A 20122-nucleotide genomic window follows, 5' to 3' on the forward strand; every position below is an offset into this window, starting at 1 on the left:
TTAACGAAGAAAAGATCATGAGCTGCTTTAATTTGGAAAAGAAATTTATTGAGGTTATTATTTTAGAGTGGTTAAAACACTTTCAAAGTGATTCAAAGTTTACGAGAATATAAACTTTTGTCATGAGTTGCCTTAGTATTACATTACATAAAATAAACGCACTCTAGTACATATTGGCATAGAGACAATATGTACTAGAGTACTTCAATATGTACAAGTTATTTGACTGACTCTTATAAGTACAATTAGGGATAAGTTAAAATTAGTGATAGGGTTGAGTGGAAAAAACTGTTGATGTACCATTTCTATTTAGTGAGACGTATTTAGTGAGATGAATTGCAAAATTTGAATAGTATAGTTAATGAAAGCACTGAAAAGCCCGAAAAAAATTGCCGAAAAAGGCACTGTTTTTTCTTTCTTTCCTCAGACAATCTAAGTAACAGCAAATGTGAAATCCAACTAAGATCATTTAGTTTTGGCTATTTATTTATGATAACTAGATATATCAGAAATATACGATATTAAACAATATTAAAAATAAAATAATATTGTTTAAAATATTACTACAAAAAAGAAGCTAGCATAAAGAAATTTTTCGTTTTTTTCCAGCAAAAATCTTGCAAAATTTTATCAAAATTTAAATTTCCTGCTTCATCGCCCTTGCCCAATTAGACCAGTTAGTTCCGTCGGCCAGCTGCAAAACTGTCCTCAGACTTGCATAGTTCACATTATTCAAACGACTACTACTAATTTGGAATTATAGTGGTTTCTTTTGTTCTATGAGGTCCTTTGATAATTTCAGCCATGTTCAATTTGGAAAATTGAACATGGCTGAAATTAGAGATTTTAAAGAAATAAAAAATGCCAATCTCATTAAAATAATTGCATATATAAAACGTGAACCAAGTGCTAAGGAAACAAGAGTTTGGCTGCAACGCCGAAGTGGCTACTTTGCTGACATTACTGTTTTAACTGTTCAGAATATACATTTTCTTGGCAAACTTAAGCATTAAACGAATAGCAGCAATACGTTTTTGACGAGGTAGCTTCAGTGGACAAATAGCCCTTTCAAACTATCAATTCTGTCTAATTGTCTACCTGCTATTAAAATAATGATGATATTTATTATCATCTCCTCTAAGGATTTTTTTATGTCTGAAACGGCGCTATTTTTCCTGCTGTTTTGCACTAAGTCTAAGGTGAAAAAATATGTAAGTGAATTTATTATATTTATTATTACATTATTTTCTTAGTTTGTCAATAACTGTACATAATACTAATTTCGATTTAATTCTTTATTTACCTTTTTCGTGTAAAATAAATATTTTTGAATTATCTTAATATATAAAGAACTGCCCAAAAAGATTCCTGGGTGGTTCTACGACTAATAAAATAAAATAAAATAAAATAAATAACTTAGTTATGCATCAGTGATGTTTCGTTCAAAGTAGTCCCGTTACGAATTTGGAGTTTTGGTAATTGATAGAAAGACTACTGGTGTCTTCATTGGACTTCGAGTTCAGCATTGTTCGAAATTCAGTCTGAATCTCTTAAATGCCCTCATATCTCCATCATATGAAATGAATTTCACCTTGAAATAAACAGAAACAAGAGAGACAGACATCGACAATACAGAAGATACTCACTCTATGTATATTCTTTTTCGCTACCTCTTGCTTGGAATTACGGCCAAAGCAACTAAGATTACAGTGCAATGTAGCACGAGTCTGTTGGGCGCGTGTGTTTGGTTGTTTTGAACACAGGTCTTATCAAAAGAAGGACAGTTATTATATTGTTTCCAGACTACACTACGAAAACGCAGCCCTGATGCACAGATAACGTATCGTGTATTGTGGTACTGTCACTGTGAAGCAACCATCTATATTTTCTGGTCATTTTTTAGCAGATATCTTTCTGTAATCGTCTAAAATACCCTCAGTAACACTGCCGATTGGCTTGAATTTCTTCTGGGCAACTCATTTGCACTCCTTAACTTTTCAAATGACATTCATCCATTAAAACTTGGAAAATTAGTCGAAAGTCGGGTAATTCGCATTGCTTCCTTTCTCTGAATACTCTTTGCAATATTATAACGGTCTCTTTAATAGCCATTGAGAAAGTGCATGATTTTTCCGAAGATTTGATGCAAACCGAGCATAAAATCTAATCTAAATCTTCTCAAATATTGCAAGACAGCATAAAAAAACTAAGCAATTCAATAGAGTTGACATTTAAACATTCCATGCTATAATAACCACACTTTAAGAGACCAACTCAATGAAACAATGCAATATTCAGCAGCAGCATGTACTACTGCTAACTACATTCCTCTTGTGGGTAGTACTGTCATATAAGTTATTTTATTTCAATTTAATACTAGCATGATATACACAATTAACAGATAATACACAATACACTCAGTGCCGGATTTATGTATAAGCTAAAAAAGCTACAGCTTAGGGCCTCGCAATCTGCCCGGGCCTCAAATAAAAAAAAAAAAAATATATATATATATATATATATATATAAAAATTGATAAAAAAATATTCGAAGAAAAATCACTCAAATGAAGTCAGACATATCACGATGATAATTTCTAAATAATTTTAAATATACAAAATATAACAAAAGAAGTTTTTTTCCCTTGATATTAATCTCACGAGTGAACTGAGGCACTTCCATGAGTATGTCAAGCAGAATTATCCTGAAAAAGAACATTTTCAACACAAAGATTTGTATCAAATCATCTTTCAAGACAATATGGAGTTAGATTTCTCTAATGTGGAAGCAATATTATGACTATTCCTGTGTTTAATGGTAACAAATTGTTCAGGAGAAAGATCATTTTCACAGCTAAAGAGAATAAAAAATGAACTGAGAGCAACTATGTCTCAAGAAATATTGTCTCCACTTAGCATCATGTGTATAGAAAGCGATAAGTTACGTAGAATATCTTTTGATGACATAATTAATGATTTTGCTTTGGGGAAATCAAGAAAGAAAATGTTTTAAGTTATATCTTAAAGCCTTTTAGAGGATTATATAATATAATTATTTCTATTAAATATTGTTGTATTATAACAATTTATCCACTCCATATTTTCAATATTAATTTATTATATATATATATATATATATATATATATGTATATATGTGTGTACCGGTATTATTTGGAATTTTGGGTATCCAATTTTATGTGATGTCTACCGTCAAATTTTCACCTGAATAAAAGATTAATTTTTTATATACTACCAATTATGTTGTTATATTAATTTAATTTTTACTTTTTATTTTCCTATTTTAATTTAAAACTTTCTGTTCTATGAGCCTTATTTGTCGTTTTTAAAACCCTTTAATTATATAATTATTTCTGTGATTTTGTAAACGCATACTTTATTATTTTTTTAATAAAAATTAAAAGACAACATATTTTTATATTAAAAAGGCGCATATATTTTAAATTTTTCTGAGGCCAGCTGATGTAATTTAAAACAGTAGGGGGGGGGAGGGTTCTGAGTTTTATATAGCTTAGGGTCTCAGCAAGTCTAAATCCGGCCCTGAATACACTGCATCCATAGCCTTGGTTGTTACAATGATCCAACTCGTATTAATTGGAACTACAGTTCCCTATTTCGTTTCGATCAATTTCAAATATTCTTTTAAGAAGTAAATAACATGCCAACAAATTGCCACTAAGCAAATAGTTTCATTGCAGAGTATGATTTTACTAATGTTTCATTCAAGACGTGTTATTTCGATTTAACTGTAGTGTCGTGTTAGCCTTTCTAGTTGTGGTTTAATTTATTATAGCATTGCAGTCTTTTGCGTGTCTTAAATAACCCAAATTCATTTTGTTTTTTATAAGTTGCATTAATTTTGTGGGTAAAGTAAATTTATCCCATATTTCATAGAATATGATTCCCTGGTATGCTGTAGATGTAACTAGTATTATAAATGAACTATGAACAGCTAAGATCCTAATGACGAAGGATTCGATATATTCGTCCAAAATAAGTCTAAAGAGTTGTCTCTGGTGGGGAGGTGAGGAAATAATAGACAAAATCAATTGGTCTCGGAAAGAGTCCTATCCCAGTGTTCTTGCATGTTAGGCTTAATGCCTATCACGGTTAAGCAACTTAGTTTCTTGGAAACTTAATTAGTACTCTGATAGGATGGTTAATTCTATTTGTACGGCGTATTATGGCTGTCAATTGCTTGTGTTTTTCTGGTCGGTTTGCCTATTTTTACGGATGAAAATCCCCTGCATCTCCGTATGACACCGGTTAATTCACCTTCAGCTGAAAAACTCTGATAAATGTCCTTCCCAAAGGGCATTGTCAAAACAGACTGACCAAGGACTCGGAAAAAAATTAAGCATAAAGATCAAAAATGAAACTATTTGAAAGTTTTAAGTATTTTTTGTCAGCCAGCAGTCCAATCACACTAAATTTTCTTATGACTTGTTTGTGAGTGAGATAGCAGGAAAGCGAGTATTGGCAGAAGAACGACAGACCAGAAAGAATGTCAGTTATATTCAGCTCTGAAAACCTGATTAGAGAAATATTAGTAAATTTAACGATAACAACAACAAAGCAGGGACTTGAAATTCGATAGAAAAATAAAACAACGAACATTCAGTTATCACCACTCAAGCAGTTCGTCAATGCCTTGAACAAAGATGGGGGGATTGCTTTATAACTATTTGAAACAAATTCTCTTGTTTTCTCGAGAACTTTGGAAGGATAGTGAAGAGCAGACGAAAATTGTCCATCCGGAAATTTTCGGATGGACAATGTGATATTAAATGCTTTCATATCACATATTTATATTAGGAAGAATTTTTATATAATTACAAATCTATTCTATGTGAGTCATCGTGAATCGATCCAAATGTTACACCAGCATAGAAATTTGACTGATTAATACGAAACATGAATCTAAAAAAACTCCACAATAACAATGGGCTCGTGCACGTTTAACAACATCGTGATAATTCGTCATTGAAAGAAGGCAATATAATCATTTTGGTAAAATAGAAGCAGTACTCACTATTGTTGCAATAGCTAAGTTGCACTCAGTTAAAGTAAAATCTGTATGAGGAATACAGATTCAGCTTTATTTTTGCAAACGGAATTCTTTTTAAACGAGGAAAGACTTATTTACATGAACAGTTGTTGCTTATGTATTCTCAATGTTATGGTCTCCATAGTTCACTCAGCATTGCCGATGCGTTTCTCTTTCCATCCAAATCGAGAATTACATCTCATCAGAAATTGCTAGAAACTCTGCTTAGTTTCACAAGTTAGAAATAATAAAAGAAATCAACGTGAGCTTAAATAATAAACTCTAGATTAAATAAATAAACTAACAAATGTCATGAAAGTCACGATTTCCATCACATAAGTTTCACGAGAAGGTCTCATAAGAAATTCATAGGATTTTTCCTCTTGAAACTCGAGTTGTTCATTCTGAAAAGCAGCTATATCGTTTGGAGAACAAACGCAATTAAACAGGCATAAAACATTGGCTTCATAGCCTCAGTCCACGCAATCCAATCCTTCAGCAGATTCCAGAGTTAGCGGGCGGGTCTTTAGCGTATGTAAGTAGGTTTTCTTTTCTTTCTTTTTTTTCTTTTTTTTCAGGAAAAACAACATTCGAACCATTTATTTACATCCAAAGAACATAGTTCATTCGACATAATTAATATACTATGTAGACTACTATAGATCTTTATATAATTAATATGGTATATAATACCGTATACGGTATATAATATACCGTATGATTAATATATTATACAGATTCATACAGATCTATATAGACAAATAAATACCAACTAGGATTAGTAGCATTGCTTATGTTAAATTAACCGCCGCGGGAATGCACATCACTTGGGAGCTAGTGAGAGGAAGTGGAGTGGGTCCCTACTGATTTCTAAAAAATCAGAAAAAAAATCTCGTATTTCTTGCCATCCTAATGGTCTAATGGTGAACACATCCTCTCTTCGACCAACAGGTTGTGGGTTCTAATTTCACCATGGCATGGATGCTTTCGAATGTCTTTAGGTAGTACATAAATTTTTCTTCCAATGGAAGACAACTACCCTACTTATTGGAGGGTTGGATTATAAGCTAATAACCTTTTGCAGGTGAGATTCACATTAAAATTACTCATATCATCTTCCACTAAGGTATTGAGCCCAATGGTCTGTGTTAGTCAAATCATTTACTTTATATAAGTTTAAGTTCTGGAATGATAAGGAATTTAATCACTTGTCCATTGTCTGATATGCGTTTCTGTTGCAAATTTTTCAGAAGAAAAAATTCTTTCACTCCTAGACCGACTACTCATATGAATTCGTAAAAGCACTTATAAACGTTCCATAAATCCTAAACGAGTTCAAACCATGTCTTAATGCACTACAAACGATGGGTGTTGTTATTTCGAATTACCACTGATACAACTAGCTACGAAGCCAGTGTTATTATATCCGTAAATTGCATGTCTTCTTCTTCTGGATGATGCGCCATGATTTTGCGTGATGAATCTTACATCTTCATCTCAGACAACTATTTCTGATGCGTTCAAGTAGTCAAGTTAATTAAGCGAAATTAGAAGTTTTGAAAATTACCAAAGTTATTTAATAATCAGTCCTATTTAATTTACTTTGAAAAAAATTAAAGCCCACCAATTTCGGTAGCTACGAGTCTTAGAAAAATGACCCATTTTTTTTTTTCTTAAGTAAATAGCATTGCTTTTAGTCGCTTTCTTAAAAATACACCTTTACTATGAAAGAAAAAGAACTTAAAACTGCTGCAAAGAAGAAAATATCCGATAGAATTTCTTCGTATCCAGCGTTAGTATCTTTCCAATGTGATTCTTGAAAACCTACTTTCAGGCATCTGCGCCCTAGGTCTTCGTCAATAACACTCCTGAGTGCACTTAGAAGCAAGATGATTACTACATTGTGCATTAAATTCACTTTCACGTGTATCCGAGATCCTGCAGCTTTCGACCACCAGTCTCACTGCTGCTAAGTAAATGCAGGTTAGAAGATGCGCGTTCACATATGAATAGTTCGAAAACAGTTCCAGGAACAAAAACAAGCGCAGAAGAGTGAAAGACTGTTTACCCTAAAATTGCAAGTCTTTTTCCTTTTAACTCATCTTTTGGTATATGGTCTGTCGATGTATATAGAGTATTTTGGATTATCTTCTAATAAATTATCTAAATTAAAATGGATTATCTAAATAATCCCTTTTATTTAGATAAAATTGGAAAAGATAGTAGATGGCTTACTTTATCAGCTACCAACTAAACAACATGTTATTTTCAGAAGTACTTCGTATCTGGGAGTATCTGAAACTTGTCAGAAGACGTTTCTAGCTGTACAGATGAAACGCAGCTTCCGTAAAGATTAAGAGAAAATCTATTTTTGTTATTGTGATCTCTACGTAGTGATCACATCAAAAACTGAAAGAATGACAGTTTTTGAGATTGTCATTATTCTAAAGAGTACAAATATCTGTAAAGTGAAGAGGATTCTCTGTGATGAAGAAATGAGATATACTTGAATAAAATTTGTTTCAAAGAATAGAATACGGCATCTGAGCAAGTATTGGAGGTCTGAAGTGACTTAAAGTGTTTCATGTTTGGTCTCTAGAGAAAGCTTTCCAGAATAGTTGAAAAAAAAAAAAAAACATTAAAATACTCAAAAACCTTGTAGTGGTTTTCAACATATTGCAAGGGTTTCTGAGAACAGTTGCAAAAATGGTATTGTGATCAGCATAGTTCAAACCATGTCTTAGTGCACTGCAGATGATGGCTGTTGTTATTTCGGATTACTACTGATACAACTAGCTACGAAATCAGTGTTATTATGTACGTAAATTGCGTGTCTTCTTAAGAGTTCAAACCATGGTTTAGTTTCGATTCTACTGTTCTACTATTAAGGTGTAACTCAATGGGTAGGATTTGAAGTTAGTGAAAGAATATGATTATTGTAAATAAAAGAAAACAGAGACAAATCAAGAAGAATTAGGTATTTGAGCGCTACTCAAGTTTGAGAATAAATCCTATCTTGGAATTCATGATCATCAAAATGTAAAAGGAAATCACAGGACGAGAGCATGGAGATTTATGTGCCATTTGATCAATTTTGCGAATGTCAAAAATATTCGCCTAGATTTTTCAAATCTTTCTATTGTTCGATAACAAAATCAACACCTTTAGTTGTAGAGCACTTCTATTATGATGTGTCAAGACAAGTCACAACATTTGTTCTTCAGTTTGGGATCGAATTCTGTCGAAGACGCAAGGGAGGGTGGGAGGGAGGGTTTTCGCCCAGAAACTCAAGTTTTTCATATCACAAAAGTAAATGGGCCAGAGGTACACACACACACACACACACCATTAAGAGATATAATACAGTGGTTTCATAGTCCTAGTTGCTCCATTGTAATATCAACCTAACCGAATGAAGCCTGATTATAGCAGGATCCACAGTGACGATTGCTGATTGTGTGCAGGGGACTTCCGCGTAATGAAGATATTCACTGTTAATGAACAGAGTTGTTCGTTATATATCAGACAACCTGAAAGCACGATTGTTATGAAGCCAGTGTGTGTTGGTCTGTTATTGTGTGTTCTCTTACCGGTTTTTTTAGATGAATGACAGAAACTTCCCTAAGGTAAACTATCACTTCCTTAAAAAACCAACTATCTCACCTTCAGTTAAAAACTGTTATAAGTTTTTCGCGTCGTACATGGAATTCGAACCCAGGCCTTTCTAACCGAAGCGCAAATATCGTGAGATTTTCAGTGCGCTATGGAATCCCTTAGACAAAGAAAGATGAGTATAGATTTTGCTTTTATCCAAAACTCGTTCTGTTTCATTTTCATGCCGATTTTTATTGATGCAGATAATTGATATACTTAAGGCTTCGATAGGAAAAAAAGATCTCAATACTCATAGAATGAGAGATTAAGATATTGATTCCTGGTGAGAACGATTTCTGTGTTCGTAGCAAATGGGGCGATCGAAACCCTTGAAAACAAAAAACTAGCCAGAGAAAGGGAAAAAAGAGCAAAAAATTAGGAAGGCCATTCAACGATGCCACCAAATTCAGTAAACTCCAAAATAATGCCTAAGCTCGTCCAGTAATCATTCATTTAGCACATGCCATTACATGTCAAAATACTACAAAAATGCATGGAGGAAACTTGTTCCTCCATGCATTTTTACAGAAAAAGAAATCTGTAAGACCTTTTATAATCAGAGTTATCATATCAAGAAGTGGCATTTACAAATTCTAATGTAAAAATGTACTTGTAACGTTTGGGCCATTGCAATAGCACGTGTTTTGAAACATAGAGAAAATACAAAGACATTTTCTTAATTCAGAAGAAAAATCTGATGTTTCTTTTAAAATAGAATGAGGGGATCTTCATGGTTAATCACAGTTGGTTATTTTACACTTTTTAACTATTAATAAACTACCCTATGTTATGATCAGTGGATGGACGCCATTGACAGCATCCTATTCAAAAATTAGTTTTTATGACTTCTTTACACATATGATTAATAATAAGATTTCGTTTTACAGGCTCAAAATGCTCCTCTGGGATTGTTGTTACTAATTCCTAATCTACTACTGAGGTATAATCTCTAAGTTATTCAGTAGTCAGCTAGTGATGAGAGATTAAGTCTAATAATAAAATGTCTTTGAAATCTTAGATATTCGCCTTCTAAGTCTGAATGAGAATCAAGGCTATATCTTAATTCTTGACTTTTACCATATAATACAGTACCGTTCTTTATTGCAAAATGTTATTTGCAGTTATTCGAAATTTTTGGTCGATATATATCTTTGATGACAAATACCAAAGGTCCTAAGAAAGTATAAAAATTCCATTTGATAAAAATGTTACAATTTCTCTGACTTTTCAGTCTATCTTTACTGTAATTGTAGATTAATTTAGATTTTACAAGAAATTATTACAAAGAAAGATGATATACGAATCTAAATAAAAGCTGTTATTATATTTTATTATTCGTGTCTTTTTATTGCATTAACTATAATACTTAAAGAGAAAAGACAAAAACTAGATTTCATTACATTATTACTAACTCAATGCTAATTACATTTTTGAATCAAATTATATTGACAAACTTATGGTTGAAATATGCCAATGTTTTAGTTTTGAATTCTTCTAAAGTATATAATTAAAATCGGTCCTTATTTTTTTAATAATTCTCTAAAATCCACATCGCTTTAACAAAAGCACAAAGCTAGACAAAAAGTGTAATTTATGACTAATTTGTAACAAGAAAATAATTTCATTTCAATTTGGTGCTGAGAGTTTGGAATTCATTTTCGAAGGGAACGTTATATTTTATTCCAATGAAATGTATGCAGAAAGAGAGAGAGAGAGAGAGAGAGAGAGAGAGAGAGAGAGAGAGAGAGAGAGAGAGAGGCTGTGAAAGATGGCATAGCGCATTGTGAACTATGTCCCACAGTACGATTTCTAAAAATATCTCCAATGCAAATGCTGGAAGAATTAATAATCGTTTAAGCAAAAAACGAGGGGAGGGACAAAGAGCGAAATGTAATTCGAACGTGCCTGTAAAAGTTAAATCATCACCAACCGAAATGAAAATACGCTAGGGAATTATTCGCACAAATACCAAATTCATCCGCGTGTTGGCAGTTTAATTTCTAATAAATTCTTTGTTTCACTTCCGGTTTACACAGCACTTCACATCTATTATTTGCAAAAAAATGCAATTAAAAGAAAAAGATTACATAGAACAGAATATGTTAGCATATTAAAAAGATGAGTAAGATAAAAATGTAAATTAATTTTTGAAAGGACTTTTTTCTTTCTAGCGTACTTATCTATTTCACCGTTAGAATGCGTTGATATTTTCAGCAATGAAAATATCATTTAATTCTAACGCTTAGCAACAACAATGCATCTAAGTTTTTTCTTTTTCTTTTCTTTTTTTTTTTTTTTCGAATGATCCCACCTTATCAGAGCAAGTAACCCAAATTTGTCAGAAGAATGTCATTCATTACATATACATGCAGAAGACAGATGAAGCAGAAGCTTGGATTACTGCCTATGTTTCATTTACCATTTAAATAAACCGTTTGTTAACAGAATTCAGTACAAACGTACTGTTGAAACTGTAGCTGCGTATCTATAAATTGCAAAATACATATTGAACATATGATAATGAGTCTTTTCAATACATTATGCCAAATATTAAGTGTCACGAAGGAGGAAAGCTTATGCAATATGTTGTTCCTGTAGTTTGAAGTTTGATTTGTAAATTGCGTTAGATATGAAACACACACACACACACACACACACACACACACACACACACACACACACACACACACACACACACACACACACACACACACACACACACACACACACACACACACACACACACACACACACACACACGCACGCACGCACGCACGCACACGCGCGCGCGTTTTAATGAGGAAAATAAAAACCAAATAAGGCAACTAGTTTTTTTTTGTAGTTTTTTTTTTTTTTTTTTTTACCTCTGTGCAAATATACTTGTGATTGCTTAAAATACTGTCAAGTAAGTAAGGTCAAAAGCCAAAGCATGTGGCTCTTAGATTTATTCAATATTAATATGAATACGAATACTATGTTTATGATCTGTTGTTCGCGTGGTTTTCTATGCAAACAACAGATTGTTTTATCTTGTTTGATGAGTGAGGATCTAATTCTGTCCTTTTAAAGTGATGTCTAAGAAGAATAATGTTTAAATTAGTATATTTATTTATTTATGGACGAAATGATTTTCCAATAGCTTATCGGTACCTACAAAATACAACCAAAAGAACAATCATGGTCTTTGGATTACCTATTTAGATGAGTGCTTTGTCTCTACATGTTTGGTCTCTACGGGAAAATTCCCTGTTTATTTTAATCTTAACATATCTTCACTACTAATATGTCAGATTTCCTACCATTCGTTGTTATCATATAAACATCAATACCGAGTACAAAGCTGTCATTTAGTGCTAAAACAAATAGTTTAATAGATTAAAATAGCGTTAACTGAACGCATAAGAATCTATTATACTTTTAAGACAGAATCTATTCCCATTCGCCTCAAAAGCTATAGAATATATAAAAGTAAAACAACAGATATCTGTCCTTTCTAAGATATTTGTCTGCATTGCACTGTCGTTAAAACAGAGGATTTTTGCGGTAATAAGAGGTCATTGACAAGTGGTGATAAGGAAGTTTTATTTTTGTACGATGCTTTGATAAAATATTATCTTAGTACGGAAAAGTTGCCAAGGTGAATAAACGAAGGAACAATTTGACACTGATGAGTTCATTGATGCTCAATGAACTTAAAGGATGGTTATTACACGGTGAAAGCAGGTAAGACCCTCCTAGGAGGAGGATCTCCAAGAATATTCGATAATATTAAATGATGGTAACCCTGAGCTCTTAAAGAATGTACAACTTATAGTATAAAGAAATATCACCAATATTTAACATAGAGAGTTTTCATTATTGATGCACTAGGGCTGTAAAAAGACCTCGTTTTGTTAATTTTCTACTATGAAAATATAAAACGAAAGCCTATTAATTAAAATGGCCTATTACTACCAACAGACATGGCTTCAGTGAAACCTGATTAACACTACGCTAGCACGTGTGGCTATTCTTTTCTTTGAACACATATTTTCTAGGGTCTGACAGTGAAATGAGCTAACCACCATTTGCAAAGAATCTACTTCGTGGTACATCAGAATTGTCCCACTGAAATATCACCTAAAGATAAAGCTGACCTCATGCTATCAGATTTCTTTTCAACTCATGTTTAGACAACCATGGAAAACGATCTCTGACGTAATCATAAACAACTCACTCCATTTAATGATTGCTAATACATTTTCTTAGGTAATATTTTACCAAAAGGAGCGTTGGTAATCTCATAGATGTAATAGAAAGCAGTATTTATAGAATTAAAACGCTTTAATCACCGCATTCAGGACTCATTTTTAGCAAGGAGTCCTCATTTGTGTACCGAAATACGTGAGTTGTTTCTGAAGTGTCTGACAATGTCGGATTTTATTAAGCGCAACAGTGAAGATTTGAATGCTTTCTCGATTTAATTGAGTTCAACAAATCCAATAGAAATACGCGTTAAATAAGATAAACTGGTAGTAATGAATAATGTAGAAATCCCAAAGAGTGATTTAATTACTTTAGTAGGAAATGAAAAGAGTGAATGAAATAGGTGCAGACTCGGTGAGTAACTTAGTTAGACAGCATTAAAAGAATGAAACTTGAAAAGATACATGTTTATCAAGGACGGCTTGAACCAAAAAAAATCAAATCCGGTAAACGAAGCATTTCATTTTCTAGAAAACTAGGAAAAACGTTTTACGACGCCCATCATTGATTTTTCATCAGTTTATTATTTTATTATTAATGCTGTGGGAAATGGAACTTATGTTGGTCGCTTGATCGGTCTGATCAGTCGTGACAATTTAGAAAATCAAACTTAACGGTATGACTAAACGATAGATCATGATTCAAATGTTGCCGACGAATTTGAAAGTACAGGAGACATGTATATATATATGTATATATACAGTAATACCCCGAAGTTACGCGGTAGGTGGGACTAACAAAAAGCGCGTAAGTCGAATTCGCGTAACTCGGGGTATAATTTTGCATGTAATTTATATATACAAACATACAAAATATTAGTTCATTGGGACCAAAGGTTTACAAAAACACCTATATTTTTTAAGAAATATAATCGTAATTGTAGTTTTTCTTACATAAAAGAAGAAAGTTATTTCGATGTCGATGGTTTCATAAAATCTAATAGATTCGTCTGACGGCATAATGTCATGCAAAATTTCTTCATAGCAAGCCAATGATTTTTTATTCCTTGCCTTGTGGCTACAATTCGTTCCTCGTTAGAATCTATGTCCTCCAAAATCTATAAACCTTTCTTAATTGAGCTGAGACCTTCTGTTAATTTTGCAATTGTCATGTGCTTTTCTGGTAGAACTGGATCTGAGATTTCGGTCTCTTCAGTAGCGCTTTGCTCACGCATTTCTATGAGCTCGTCGATTGTAAGTTCCTTCTTATGTGTGTCTAACAGCTCTCTGACATCTTCACTGTCGACTTCTAAATCTAATTGTCTTGCGAGGTTGACAACTTCTTCTATTACCTTAGCAACTTGATCAGTTTCTGGCAACATTTCTGTTTCGCATTTAAAAAAGGATGGACAAAGTTTTTTTCCAGACACCATTCAAGTTTTTTTCGGAAATTTCACCCCAAGAATCTCCGATAATCCTTACAGCATCTAAAACATTAAACTGTTTCCAAAACTCTTTAACAGACAGTTGCTCATTTTTCCTCATAGCTTCATTCAGATTTGCAAACGAACGCCGTGTGTAGTACGCTTTGAATGTTTTGATAACTCCATCGGTTGAAGTAAGCTGGTTGTATTTGGAGGCAAGAAAACAACTTTTACACGTAGATCAAAATCAATTAAAGTTGCAGGAGGGTGACCAGGTGCATTATCAATAATGAGCATAACTTTAAACGGAATTTTTTTAACCTGGCAATAACGTTCAACTTCAGGTATGAAGTGGTGACCAAACCAGTCTTCAAAAATAGAAGCTGTCACCCACGCTTTAGAATCAGCTTTAGATTTATTTTTTAGAGCTCTTGGATTACTGGTTAATGCGGCCGGTGCCTGAAAGATACGACTAGTGGTGAGGCTTGAAGTGGGACGGGAATACATATAAGAAACCGCGTAACTCCGTATTCACGTAAGTCGGGGTATGACTGTATACACACACACACACACACACACACACACACACACACACACACACACACACACACACACACACACACACACACACACACACACACACACACACACACACACACACACACACACACACACACACACACACACACACACGCACACACAAATCAGGTCAATTGGACGAGTTGAAATATGGCAACTATAAGTAAAATGATATTTAACAAAATGTATCATTACAAGTTGTGATGTGTGGGGTTGATGTGATAGGATGATTCTTCGGATATAGATTACACCCTGCTGTAATAGCGTTCTGAAAAATGAACATCAAACTTTTGATCATTTGGACAATCCTGTGGAAATCTGTGGATACTCAGTTGAGTATTCACAGATACTAGCCTATCATTCTGCGAGGACTTCAGTAATGTGGCTTGAGTAAATCTGAGCATAGAAAGTTAAACTAACCAGAAGAATCGAAGTCATAACCTAATAAAACACTTTTGTGAAAAATTAGACGGTTTGTTAAAGACAAAACCATGACCATCACTTCCTATTTCACTACGTAAACTCATTGCCATTTATGAACATCAGGAGAGTTACATCTGTCATGAGCAAGAATGTGTGAAAACGAAGTGATTGCGAAATCCTGGATATTCGAATACTTTTTCAGCACGTTAAAATTATTACTATTCAGTCATGTCGTCCCAATAAAGACTTTTTGTACTGAAAGTGAGTTAGTCGGCTTATACGGAAGGGACAGGGTTTTTTCCTTATTGAAAACTACTTTATCCCTCCCGCAATACGATCGTATGGAGATAACAGTCGCTTCCCTGTCATTACCAAGGTTAGTTTCCTAATAAGTTTTACTTGACTCTGTTACTTGGCTAAAATAGTTAATAAGTAAAAGGCTAAATGTAAGTGGTATATATATGATTCTCTATAATAAAAACGTTAAAAACAAGCGAACAAACCACCACCAACAAAAAAAAATGCCTTTGTTGGTGACTAAGACGGATGTGATGTAGTTCTTCAATGAGGTTACGCCATCAAAAACTCATCCAAAACCTTGTCTTTAGCCAAGTGGTCAGATGCTTACTGTTACTTCTAAAAATTCTAGCACTCTTCACTCGCCAAACGTCTAGTTCATTTTGTAACGCTTGAAAAGCACTATGTATTTTCCATATGTGAGTATTTTTTTTTTTTATGTATTGGACTAGAAGAGCTGATACTCTTTATACGTTGTTGATTAAAAAGGGCGTTCTTGATATTTAAATATTTGTGTTATAAATGACAGAAGTGGGTTAAAATTATTTCAACTTTCTTTAACCATATTATTCTGCTTTGTTGGATGGAATACAATCAAGCGACCTATTTGTTTTCGACACTTAATGCCTGTAGCTACCAGTGCACATTTTTATATTATGTCTGTCGAAGTATGTTCATTGTCCGATTGGCCTCCTTTCAGGAACTAACAAAAGGAGTTCCTGGGAGGAATTTGCTGTAATTTCCGTCATTATGCTTTCATGAAAACCCTGAAACCTGTTATATTAGATCATAAATCAGTTCAACGCGTAGAGGAGCTTACAGAGATAGTGCATGGCAATTCAGGAGACAGTGTTTCTTATAATTAATTGAAATACTGCTATTATAAATTTACTATTCTTCAAGAAGTGTTCACCGTCCATTTTTCTGTGTTCACTGCACCCGTAGCTTTTCTTTATTATTATTATTATTATTAGCTGACAGAGTAGAACGCTGTGAAGTTGTCTATTACTATTCTGCATTCGGAATAACGTACAGCAAACTGTAAATGATAACATATTTACAGTAAACTATAAATACGTTATCATTTGTAAATCCTGTCGAAATAAGCTGTCATTTGTTGTCGGGGATGTAGTGGATGGATGCCGCATTGAGGGATCCTAGTCCTAATTCTGTGGCTTCCTCTCTTTGAGAAGGTTGCAGCTCATTACTAGGGAGATGATTATGAAGCTAGGTAGTTTCCCGTTGCCTTATATTTATGACTGTAGACGCGTGTGTTCAAGGGACCAGTTTTTCCTGTTTCGAGGGATGAAAAACCCGAGTTACCGGGAGAAAAACCTTCCTTTAGTCGAAAGAGACCAGATAAAGGTTCTTCACTTCATGGACGGGAATCGAACCCAAGTCTTTCCGACCAAAGAGCTTCGTCTATACGGAGTTACGGAGGCTCGTATTGAGGGATACAGGAGGTGAAAGGGATATATGTATATTGCACAAATATCAGCGTAATAAATTTGTTTTTCTCTTTCTAGATCTGATTCACACCTTTGCATTCCACAAAAGACAACAAATTTCTGAATCATAATAAGAAATAAAAGTAAAAGGAAATGCATCAAACTTATTATACTATCGTTTTTTTTTCTTTAATTTTAAATTTTACAAAAATCTAAAAACTTCGGTTATCTTTCGTTTTTTACAAGCCTTTAAGTGTCATGACCGGCTAAGATCTTATCCTGAGCAAACGAACCCTTTATTTACTAGAATAAGAGTTAGCTAACGTCCATTGAAAAATATGCCTATAAATTACTCTTGCTAAAGTTAGTTTTCTTTACAAATCTAAGTTAAGAAAATTAGTAAAATAAATAATTTTGAAGTAAGATATAATATTAGACATTTTTCAAACCATACGATTCGAAAATTAATTTATTTAGTATGCTTAATAGTATAGCTGCAATGAATAAATAGAACTCCCATATCTTATTTTTAACAAATAAGTTGAGGTTCGTAATTAACAGAATTTATTATGTTAAACCATGTGTAAATGCAACATTCTTAAGATGCTTATACTATTCTTGGATAAATTCTTCACTGCAATATGATATCACCTGTTGGGGTGGAGATTGCTACAACAATCTGCTTCCTCTGATACGAATACAAAATAGAATAATTAGAGCTATAGCCATTACTGACTTCGCACATTGAACCAACAATCTGTTTGGCATTCATAATATTCGGCAATACAGAAACTCTATCTTTATTGTTGTATATTAGATGTAAGAAACAACATTGTAAATTTTTCGGTATATAATGTGGACTATGGTTTATGCTGTGGCCGGAACGTGCTGGTAGTACCCAAGGCAAAGAAAGAAATTTTTCATAAATCCTTTAAATACAAAGCAACAAGCGGCTACAATAAACTGCCAAGTGAAATAAAGTCAGTAACCTCAGAATATGCTTTGGGAAAAAGCATGAGAGACTATGGGATTATGAGAAACCTCATGGGACTAAATAACGTTGACTTTTATTTTAAACGTATATTATAAGAGATCAGTGTAACTTATATATTATGTCTAATTATAACTCTAATATATCATCAGTAAGTATACACCATGTTACGTGAGCCCTCATAGATACAGTCATTTGATTTGTAGTGATTGCATCGCCTTAATTTGTGGAATTCCCTACGGCCCTTGGTTAAAAAACTTTACGGTTCCTTATATTTCCTTTTAATCTTTATTATCATAAGTCTTTTCTTTAACGTATCGTCTCTGCTAGTTTCCAGGCTTACTGTGGAATTCGAATCCACTACTTATTGGCTAGAGAGCGAAAATGTTATCCGCTCAGCCAACCAGGCCGCCTGGAAATATTTCTGTATTTGTAGCAGGCCTGATTATGCGACATATTACTTGCTGGGGCTGGAGTTATGCTACTTACGTTAGGACCCCCTAATTTTCCTGCTACACCGTTGACTGTCATTTGATTTGTTGCACACCAGCTGCTAAACTAATCGTTATAACCTCCCTTTCATATCAACAATCTCTATTCGAAACAAACTGTTAGTAGCTGGATGTTTTTTATTATTATTATTTGTTTGGTTGTTAGATCATTTTTGGTAGTACGCTATGGACAAATATCTCTACAACCCTCTTCTCTCCAAACACGCATTCAATTCCTAGTACGATTTGGGTTCCAGATAGTCTGAAGCAGATATGTTAACACTGCCTCCAAGCGGTGGAGTCCATAGTTAATGAGATGTACTTATTAAGCTAACCACTCAGTCAGTGTATATATTCTGCAGTGAATGTAAGTTAGAATTCCTATTATATTTATCGATTTTTCTATTAATAATCACACATAATGTTAATTTCTAAGTTTACCACTCTCACAACGCTTTGTTCCTGAATTTCCAGCCTTCGATTCAATCTTCTTAGAATTAAATAGTCTTCATCAATCGAAACATTCATAATTGAAAAATTTACCATTTGAAGAGATGTTTCATTCGATTCAAATCAACTACTACAGCAATTTAGATAGCGTAATGGATTTTTTTTTCTCATCCTGGCTAGCTATTAGCCAATTTTATTCCCAAAAGTAACGGGAGAAAATCTATGGTTTTTTAAACACCTTGAACGAATCTAATCACCGATAGTTTAATTGCTTTAACATGAAGAGGAAAATCACTTTGAAGAACAATATTTTATAGTACAGGTCGTTAATTTACATGGTAGTTATGCTGCACAAAATCAGTGCCAAGTAATTAACTTAGAAGGCCAATATCAGCACTAAAAACAGCTTTATAAAACACGCTTCGACGAAATAATAAAAACTTAGCTAAAAGTGTTTCTTTGGAGGTTAATATCGTTCTGCAAACATAGGAAGGAACGGGTATACAAATATAAACACAAAGGCACCTTATGTCAACAAAGAGGTAAACAATTGTCGCTCTGTGATAATGAAATTCAAACAGTAATGCCATGGGAAATTCTTATTAATAATCAAGAAAAACTCTATGAATATTAAACAAATGCGAGAGTAAAAACATTATAAGAAAAAGCGAACAAAGACTTACAGCAGCCAAGTTACAGAGTTCCATGGATGCAGCAGAGCATAGAAAGATTTGCCAATGCAGAATGAGATAACTGAAGCTCGGGACACAATGAAGAACGTGAAGTGAGATCAGCGGCTTGAAAAGAGTTAGCGAAAACATCTTACGTATACTATATGCATACATAGCATGTTAACGTCGAGGTACAAGAAGAAAGAGTTTTAATTAAACGCTAAGAATTGAGAAATGAAGTCACAGCGAGTTAAAACACGAATTTAGTTTTACTATATGAAGAAGAAGATTTTTTGTTATGCATACAAAGAAATAAACTCAAAGAAGAAGATGAATGTGGTAAAGATAATGCGATGTGAAAATAAAACAAGGAGAGAGAGAGAGAGAGAGTTTGGACAGTTCACTGTTTACGTAAGCTAAATTGGAAACAACTAAAAAACAGATC

The 20122-nt window shown here is 33.5% G+C and overlaps 1 protein-coding gene across 1 annotated transcript in view; it reads right to left on the minus strand.

The window, feature by feature from the left end:
- Nucleotides 1-19746, minus strand: part of LOC150100889 (syntaxin-binding protein 5-like) — a 710057-nt gene extending 690311 nt beyond the window's left edge. The window contains exon 1 of the mRNA XM_090401895.1: nt 19690-19746. Within this exon, the coding sequence (XP_090258021.1) occupies nt 19690-19713 (24 nt within the window). The 5' untranslated portion in view covers nt 19714-19746. The remainder of the gene's footprint in view (nt 1-19689) is intronic.
- Between the last annotated feature and the right edge of the window lie 376 nt (nt 19747-20122).

The sequence above is a fragment of the Typopeltis vanoorti genome, chromosome 12, assembly GCF_054136105.1.
Source record: "Typopeltis vanoorti isolate ZY-2024b chromosome 12, IOZ_Tvanoo_1.0, whole genome shotgun sequence".
Taxonomy (NCBI): Eukaryota; Metazoa; Arthropoda; class Arachnida; order Uropygi; family Thelyphonidae; genus Typopeltis; species Typopeltis vanoorti.